The 9,809-nt window shown below is 40.3% G+C and overlaps 1 protein-coding gene across 1 annotated transcript; it reads left to right on the top strand.

Annotated features, from left to right (window-relative positions):
* Positions 1 to 1,048: 1,048 nt before the first annotated feature.
* COMTD1 (catechol-O-methyltransferase domain containing 1) lies at positions 1,049 to 6,698 on the top strand (the record flags this gene model as incomplete). The annotated part of the gene is made up of 6 exons (XM_010073773.1): positions 1,049 to 1,182; positions 2,616 to 2,721; positions 3,563 to 3,681; positions 3,949 to 4,003; positions 5,441 to 5,574; positions 6,333 to 6,698. Coding segments are annotated over 6 exons (701 nt in total), but the record flags the coding sequence as incomplete, so codon positions are not given.
* Between the last annotated feature and the right edge of the window lie 3,111 nt (positions 6,699 to 9,809).

Below are 9,809 nucleotides of genomic sequence, written 5' to 3'. Positions count from 1 at the left end.
CCCTGTAATCCAGCTGCTGCAGCCTGGGGCCGGGACAAAGTCCCAGCAAAGGCGAGGGCACGCCCCCAGCGCTGCCCCTGCCTGCGTTTATTCGGCCAGGCAGAAAAAACCCTGGCGGGGGATAGTCACAAGTTTCTCTTCTGATAACAGTTTCGGTTCCAGTCCCCGGGGGCAGAGGAAGTGCGAGCACAGGGTGAGGCAGAGGAAAGAGGCTGTTGTTGGATTTGTAACGCAGCCACTTGCTTACATGCCCTTTGACTTAAGGCAAGTTGCTGAAATAATCTACACATCAGCAATAATAGTGTGTAAAACAGGGCCATTAACAGAAAATAAATTAAAACCTCGAAATAAAAGTGTTCCTTAATAGCAATCATCTAGCAGATGTGGAACTGAATTTTTTATTGTTACTTGTTTAAAATATTTTCCCCATTTGGTAAAAGAAGCATTGGGCATTATTCTGAGGTCGTTTCTGTATTTAAGAGGACAAGCAAAAGTCTTCAGCTTTCAGCACCCACTTTTTTTTTTTTTTTTTTTTTCACACTGGTTTCATGCTAAACAAACCATTGAGCAATGCCGGATTGCCCCTGGCTAGAGGGCAGGACATTGTCATTAGGAGAACACAGAGCTTGAGAAGATGCATCAGCTGACAGCCCTGAAGACCAGCAGCCTCCATCAGTCTGCAAAACAAGGTCCCCAGACTAAGAAAATAGTGTGTCTCATTCATGCTTATCTCCTTACACTTGCCCTTTTGAGTTTTGATGTGGTTACTTGTCCTGTCAAAGTAGAACAGTTTGTAACTTTCACATCGGCCACTGAACAACAGAGTACCCAAGCCTTTCTCTTTCAGCCTTTGGAGACTTGCAGCTGGACATCTTGGAGGTTAAAAAGAAGGGGAAAAAGATTATAGTCCACGGAGCTACATTGCATTTTCCTTTTTCTCTGGATTTTTCAGAGCAAAGAACTCTAAGAATTACAAAAGTCCTTGCTTTATTTAAGCAGGCAATAACTGAAAAAGACAGATGTTCTTATTATTCCTTATTTTTTGTAGGTAAAAGATACCCCTCCTTACTTTTTGGGACACCCAGATCACCCAGGAGTATTATTGGGAAAAGCAGTCCTCTCTGGCAATACATACTGGATCACTCTTTGCGGGAACACCCAATCCTAAAGAAGCTGCGACTGGTCAGTACTTTATCCGCCAACACAAATTTTCCGTTCAGTGTTCCACTAGCCCCTTTTGGTATTGCCCACACCTCATCCTGAACTGCTGGACTCTGTAATATTCCTTCTTCCATCTTCTTTGCACACACCTGGATTTATAGCTGGTGGTACACAAAGTTAATGGATCATTCAGGAAGGACTACGAGCAGCCTCAGTTGTACAGCTATCTGTTCCTTACGGGCATACCTAATAGCCCAGCACCTTAAGGTTAGTCTGCTAGTTTTATAATCCAGAACCTTGAGGAGACTACTAAAATCCTACTTACTACTGAAAACCATTATTCGATGTACACAGAAAGTTGGCTTAAACCCTCTTCGTTTCCCTACTGCTCATGCTTTCTGGGATTTCCAGACCTTAGAGACCACTCTGTGTGCATATTTAGACTTACTGATGATACCTGGTCCAAAAAAATTCTGGTCAAATCCACTTCCCTTGGATACACTTCCTACACAGGAGAAGCAATGCAAAGCTGTCCAATCTATTAAATGCAAAAACATACATTTGAGAATTTGTTTTAAACTGGTAGTACCCAGACTCTTCATGGCTACCCAAATGAGTATCTAATAATACTGGCATATGTTTTAGACATGTCTTCTTATCCATGGCTCCCAAGCCTGTGTGTTTGGACTGCACTTGATTTTAGCTTGCACAGATGACTTCTGCTCCTTTTAGCTGGCATATAAGGAAACTGTAGATCAGAGAGGTGATACCCTCCAGCAGGCTCCAGTGTCAGAGCTCAGAACAGACTTCCTGACTCAGGATTGAATCATTTCAGATGAGACAAACTACTCCTCTATAAAAGCAACTGAATGTTAAGTACTGGAGCTGGTTAGTTGGAATGAGCCCTAGAGGAAGAAAGGAAATGGGAGGACCCTTCTTCCCCATGAACTGCCAGGGCACAGCCCTTCTGCTGCTGCTCCCTCCTTGGTGCCAGGGCCCTCCCACCCTGGCGTGGCCACAGCTTCTCCAGCTCTGCACAGTGTAGCCAGGGCCAGGTGGTCTGACCTTCACCAACAGACTTTAACATAGCAGTTGATAAAAACATCCTGCACATCTCAGAGGAATAAGGGCATAAGTACAGAGGTTATAATTTTTTTTTAAAGTGCATCTGTTTACATAAATACACAGAAATAAAGGACTTTCATAGTCATTTGGGGCATATTACTGCTTTGAATGATTAGCCACTGCTTATGACACACACTCTGCCCTTCTGTAGTTACTGTTAAATTCAAACCAATTTCTGGCTCATAGATAGAGCACAAAGCCATCTGAAATGAGAAAGGTAGGAGTATCTGTTTTTCCTGGGATTTGTCTGGGCTTTTTCCCTAGGATATTTTTTCGGAAGCTTTGGTGTTTGTTTGTGGTGATGTGTTATTTTTTCCCCCCCTTTCTAGATCACTGCTGATCATCCCTGGGGTAGAATGATGGTGTCCTGTGACGAGGCTCAGCTTATGGCAAATTTGGTCAAACTCATTAAAGCCAAGAAAGTTATTGAAATAGGTAAGAGTGGCACTTTGTCCTCTCTGTAGCAGAATAAAGCTCCTGGCTGTGCTTCTACAAATACAGCCATGTTTACAAAAGATATCTAAACATAGTAAGGCACTGCATACCTGTCTTGGCAAACAGTTGGGCAAACTACGGTGTGAAAGTAGCATCTGATTTGCACTTACTTGACACTTTGTGTATCTTTGCATTCAGTAATTCTGGCATCAGCATGAATGTCTCATCAGCTCTGAGGTAATCTGAAAAATATTAAATCAGCAGATCACTTGGATCTCCAACAGTTGCAGGACAGGGTGTATGCCTTCCTTCCTGTATCAGGTTCTTGCCAGAAGGAGATGTTTCGCTGCACGGGTCCCATATCCAAACCACTTTCCTTGATGCATCTGTGTTAGGAGGACATCCCAAAGCAAGACTGATGGCGAGCAGCCACATATGGGTTCCCACCATCTCCATTCTTGGCCTGGCTGTTATGATGTCTTGGTATTTTGCTACTGGTCAAGTCCCTTTAGCTCAGGATTTAACTCCACTTTTAAATAAGGATGTTCCTCAGAGATGCAGGACCAGACTCTGCCCTGTGTGTCCAGGAGACTTGTGGAAAAAAAACAACATGAACAATTTCTGAAAGATTGATTAATAAACAAATAAATAAGTAAAATTTCCTCCCAACCCACTGTTACATTAAAATGGAGGAAAAAAAACTTTTGTGTCCTTTATCAAATTGCCATCCTTGACTCCCTTGGGGTTTTTATTCCTGAAGGGAGCCCTGTAGTTCACTATTTATCGAGTTTTTTTTCCTTCACAATACGGTAAGTGTTGATGACTCTTATGATTTTCCTAGGTGTTTTCACAGGTTATAATGCCTTGAATATGGCACTTGTCCTGCCAGATAATGGCAGAGTTATTGCCTGCGATATAAATGAGGACTATGTCAAAATTGGAAAGCCACTGTGGAAAGAGGTAAGTAGCATCTCTTCTGTTACATGTTTAGGACAGCTGCATTTGCATGTCAAGGGATTTTGATATCTTAGACTTGCACTTTCACACAGAAGCATTCCTGTCATTAAAGGAGAATGAGACAATTCCATTTGGAAATACAAATAAGTGCTGTCTGCAACCTAGAAATAATAGGAAAAATACTTGAACACTCGTCACCCCCCGAGTGAAACCTACTAACAGGTCATTTCTTGACCATTTTTATCAGTTCTTTGTTCTTTTTCATTCTAGGCAGGAGTAGATCATAAAATTGACCTGAGGATTAAGCCAGCAATTCAAACACTTGGTAAGTAACCTAAAATACTTTTTTTCCACTTCCCTAGAAAGAGAAGATGGATATAATGCTGATGAAATCTAAGACCAAATATGCTTGTGGATGTGATCCCTTTGCTAACAGTGAGGCAGCTTCTATTAAAAAAAAAAATAAACCAAACCTTCATAAGTTCACGTTTTTCCTACATGCTAGCAAAGAGGACAAAAATGCTTGTCCTGTATGGTGGGCCGTACTGGTCACTCACCTGTCTTGCCCATCGCCTTGTTTAATCTATGAAGTACTATTGTCAGCTGCTTCTGGGAAAGCTGATTAAAACAGATTAATTAGACAAAGCCCAATTTCTCTTATCCGTTGTCCATTCTAAGCAAGTATTTCTTTGCTATAGACAGGAATAATTTTCTGAAAGGGCTGAGGTACAGAAAAAATACAGAAGCCAGTATAAAACTTGGGGTATAAATGTTGAATTGTATCCGGAAAAGTTCAAATTTAGGGTATGTCAAAAGCACGCAAGGCCATTAGAAAGGCAATCTCTTTTCTCATTCAAAAAAAAAGAGAAGATGTGGGGCAAAGGGGATATGAATAAATCTTCTGAAAATGCAAGAAATTTACTAGGAATGGAGAGGGCAGAAGAAGGTTTCCAGCAAAGGTGTTTGGTGGATCACCCTGTTTTGTCCATCACCTTATATTAGTTCCAGATTAATCCATCCTTTCTAAAGAGGCAAATATTAGCAGTCTTCTAGGATGCACTGTCCTTGAAGTCTGATGGACAGTGTTGTCTAGGCAACACTTCAGACAAAAAGATCCTCTGTTGACAGAGGATGAGGGCAGGTGAGAGCCGTGGCCGAGAACCTTAGGAAGGCAGAAGTCAGCCCTTCTGCAACTGGCTATTTGGAGTTCTCAGTGAAGAAGTCCATTTAGGAGAACAAAGCTGAATTCCACTTGCCTTGGCCTGGAGAGGGACAACTTACAGCAATCTTTTACTGGGATATAGATCTCTGACAGAGTTTGTTTCATGACCTGTATCATGGCACTTCATCATCAATGACAGATTAGCACTTGTTCATAAATGCAAGAAAAATCCTAGTCCATTTAAGAAAACAGTTCTCCTCAGTCAGTTTAAAAAATAGCTGAAGGTGTAGAGTGTGTCCAGTTTCAAAGTGCTTGATTTGTTTTTACTGCACCTTTCAGCAGTCCCTGCTGTATCCTGCAGGTTTAGAACTACTCCATGAACTTCCAAGTAGGCAGAACTTGGTAACAGTGTTTTATGGCATACAACATGTCTAGATCAGTTTCTGTGGGATAAGTTTTTCTAGTGATTAGCTGTAGAGGAATAGGCTGCCTGGTCAAGGCACCAAAACCATTATTGAATGAGAACTTTGACATAAACAGACAACTTCCTCCTACACAGCATCAACCAGGGTGTAACAACTCACTTTGTTGCTCATCTAGATGAACTGTTGGCCAGTGGAGAAGCGGAAACCTTTGACTTTGCTTTCATTGATGCGGATAAAGAAAGCTACAATGAGTACTATGAAAAATGTTTGCGTCTCATAAGAAAAGGGGGAATAATAGCTATTGATAATGTAAGTACTGCAGTTGTAGTGGTAGTAGCACAGGGAGTTACTGCTTTTGCCTCTGGGAAAGGAAAAAAAAAAGTCACAGTGCGATTCTAGTAATGCGATTTCTGACCTGCAACTTGGTTGCTATTTGCAACATTTGTTCCACGTTATACAAAGGAGGCTTTTAAAATTCAACAAAAATTCCTAAAGTAAGCTATATGGAACACAAATATAAGCAAGGAATAGAACCCTATAAAAGTAAGAAGTAATGTGTTGAATTTATGTTAGTATATAAACAGCCTGTGATAACAGAAACATCCATTTTTTTGTGATTCATTACAGAGAATGCTCTGCATTATTCTGATTTGTCTTGTAATGCATTTTCTACTATGTACAGTACTTATGCAAGATCAAAGGTAGCACTTGTAATCAGTAACTACTAATAAGCTATCAATTAATAACTTTTACTAGAAACAGAGAACAATCTTAAATTTCAGGCACCTTCAGGATTATGGGGCTTTTAAAAATACCTATGTTTAATCACTTTTTTTTTTTTTTTTTTTTTTTGCTTCTGATTTGCTGTAGAAGTACAACTAGCCAGTTCTGTGGACTCCCAATCCCACTTGGTTATGAGAGCTCCATGTCAGAGACCACTAGAAATCTGAAATACAATAAATAATATCAATTTCTAGAAAATATGCAGGACCTTTTCCAAAGCTTCCTTTGTGGTCCAAGCAACATACTGGAACAAATGAGGTTCATTACATTTACTTTTTCAATAGGTCCTTTGGAGTGGAAGGGTGCTAAAACCAAGAAAGGATGACTTGGAAACCCAGAGCATCCACCACCTCAATGAGAAGCTTCTCAGAGATGCACGAGTCAATATCAGCATGCTCCCAATGGGGGATGGAGTCACATTAGCATTCAAGTTGTAACTGGAAGAAGCCCAGCAGATGGGAAACAAGCAGCAGCATCAAGTAATCAGCAAAAAGGCAGGCAGAGCAGTATGAAAAAAGGTTATTTGACCTATATCTCCACTGGATAGCACAGCCTGGGAAAGTAGATTTTAGGAGCAGCAGGATCCTAAGGGGAGCTAAGTTGGGAAGAGAGACTTATTTTGAGATCTATTATGGTTTCTTACTTTAATTGTAATAAAGTAAAATTTTGTGAAGTTATCCTTGTAAGACAGTGGTTGAAAAAAGTCTCCCTCTATAGAATGACTGCATTCCAGGTGAGTCAATATAACAAAGTCATTTTCTCTCCTAAAAGAGGCTACTGAGTAGCAGAATAATGAGTCCTACCATCAAAAGGAAAGAAAGTGAAGTTTACTAATGTTAAAAGCTATAATAGGAAAAATTGACTTTTAATGAGATGTGCATGACATCAAGGAGATTGATAGCCTTCTCAATCTAATTATATTGAAATTCATTGGTAATCCTTGAAGGCTACTGTGTAAGAAGCCTCAAATGTACACCATCTAGAAAAAAAAAAAAAGTCTTTAAAAGCATATCAAAGGACAAATAGGATTTCCAATACAGAACACACTCTACAATCTTTGTGTGCAAGCAGTGGGTTTCTTTAACCTAGGTAACAGTGCAGGTAGATTTTTTTTTTTAAGTCAGAATGAGGAAAAGCAAGTGGGCAAGAAGAAAACCAAAACAATTCTTCATTCTTCCTCCTTCCTCTCTCCCTCTACACCTACCTGCCAAAGAAACAACTTGCTAGATGCTTGGTTCCTAGAAGGTTGCAAGCACAGAACATGTGCTTCCTAAAGAACATTTCTTTCCTACAGAAGGAAAATGATGATTGTATGAGGATGCAATACAGCTGTTAATTGGCTATTCAGGTAATTCACTGCAAGCAGAGATTCCCTTCCCTAAGCAGCATATAACAAAATTATGCTTTTTCCACACCCTAGCGAAGTATTTTTCCTACAGTGTTTTTAACTCCTAGTCAATTTCATTTGCTGTTGTCATCCATCACTGTTGTTTCATCCTGATGCATTCCATAAATTTTTTGATCAAGAAACACTAGTTGAAAAAGCTCACCTTACCTGGGACCAATGAAAGAGACTTTCAGAAGTGGGAAGCATATTCTGTTCAAGCTACAGAATAGGAATCCAACTAATTACTTCTTTCCATGGTGAATTACAAATAGGAATAACTAATTTTTAGGGCTTTTTATTTTTATTACAGAGAAAACCTAATTAAACATGAAACCAAAACTAGAATTTTACAGGCAAAAGAGCTCCACTGCCTACTGTTTTGGGGGACTGATACAGTGGAAGGGTATTATATGTATATTGAGGAAAAAGGTCACTTCAGATTTGCTGGCCTCCTGTAGGGAAGCTGTATCAGAGCTGAGAGAATCCTTCTTCCATTTGTTTAAATAATGTACTTGAATGATCCAGGCACTGTCGAACCAAGATTTTGAAGTCTCAAAATTGTTAGAACTGGCTACTTGGTTCATATTTTTGAAATTTCAGCTGGACGGCTTGGGTTCTGATAAGGAGTAGACATTCAGGACACAGGTCTTGCCCATCTCAGACACTCATGACAGTAAAATGCAGTGGGAGAGTAATGAAGAAAGCAACCATTGCCTGATGGCTTCAGAGTGGGGCTATGAGTGAGGAGATCTCAGTTCTATTTCTGTCACTTACACTTAAAACCCTGATTCAGCAGAGCACATCAGGACGTGCTTAAGTACTTTGCTGAGTTGAGGGCTGGTTGCTGTAAAATAAAATCCATGCTTGGGAGAAGGCCAGGACAAGGTGTGTATGGCCCTTAAGTGAGATTTTAAATAGGGCATAAAGCTTGCCCAATTTCTTTTTCTAAATTGTTTGACCTTCAGAGCTTCAAACCAGTGTGTGCCTCAATTTTCTTACCTGTGTTAAAAAAAAAAAAAAAGAAAAACACACAAAAAACACCACAACACAAACACAAAACAGCTTACCAAACTCTTAATGACTACAATAGCTCTCAGATGGAGTGGCTAAAGGAATATACAAGAACATTATACGTTTGATGCAAAGCTTCTGGCCATGTTCCACATTACAATTTTACTTTTTAAGTAAATAACAAAAAATCATAAGGGTTAGAAACACAAAATGGGACACTAACAGTTGGGGCATTCTCTCAAATATTCCTGCCTTCAGAGGCTGTAGGCTGATAATCACAAGCAAGCTACAAGCTGTTAAGAATACATACTCTGACCTAAAAGTACCATGATGGCCTTTCCTGAACACGCAGAAGTCCCTGGCAAATTGATCACAGACTCTGTAACTGTTTTACTACTAATTTCCAAGTTGCAAGAATCCCCTCAGTAAAACTGAGCCAAAAATGGGCAAGCACTACGAGTATTTTTTGCAAGAAACTGTCAAATAACAGTTTAGCAACATTCAAAACTAGATACAAGAAAATCATAGTTCATTAATTCAAAAACTCCTTTTCTTTGAATGGAGTTTACTGGCAAGTTCCTGCCACCTCTGCTAGAGGAAGACCTATCGAGTGCCTGAGGCTGAAGCCTAGGATTTCGCCTCTGCTTTGGACTCTGCTCCATTTTAAATATGCAGAGCATAGTGTGAGCATTTAATCAAACCTGTCTCCATCCTGATCACGTAATTACCATTAGAAAGAATAGCAATGTGTCCCTAAACTATAGATTGATGAGCCATCTGTAAGCTGAAACAAAGAACAGAAGGAAGCTTAATTGAATCAAATATTTAGAATACATTACACTCTGTCTTGTAGTTACTCATAAGCTGGCCTTCTCTTCAGGCTTCTGTCCTGCATGTCTGGAATTCATCACCACTAACTGCATTTAATCCTTCAACCTTGCTATAAAGTGACTGCTGATAATATATAATTATGGTTTAATTCAAGTGGTGAATCAGCTTTGGGGAATTTGCGGGGACAGTGGGAATTTAGGCTCTCATTAGGTGGTGAGAGCAGACCACACGATAATGCAGGGAAGGTCTTTGTCTCTCTCTAACGGCAAGATAATGTACAGAAGTTCATAGAATCATAGAATGGCCTGGGTTGAAAAGGACCATAGTGATCATCTAGTTTCAAGCCCCCCGCCATATGCAGGGCCACCAACCACTAAACCAGGCTGCTCAGAGCCACATCGAGCCTGGCCTTGAATGCCTCCAGGGATGGGGCATCCATGACCTCCCTGGGCAACCTGTTCCAGTGTGCCACCACCCTTTGGGTGAAAAACTTTCTCCTAATCTCTAACCTAAACCTCCCCTAAAGTTACGG

The sequence above is a fragment of the Pterocles gutturalis genome, unplaced genomic scaffold, assembly GCF_000699245.1.
Source record: "Pterocles gutturalis isolate BGI_N339 unplaced genomic scaffold, ASM69924v1 scaffold39587, whole genome shotgun sequence".
NCBI classification, from domain to species: domain Eukaryota; kingdom Metazoa; phylum Chordata; class Aves; order Pterocliformes; family Pteroclidae; genus Pterocles; species Pterocles gutturalis.
The sequence above is the reverse complement of the archived record's forward strand: the minus strand, read 5'-3'. Positions and strand labels throughout refer to the sequence as shown.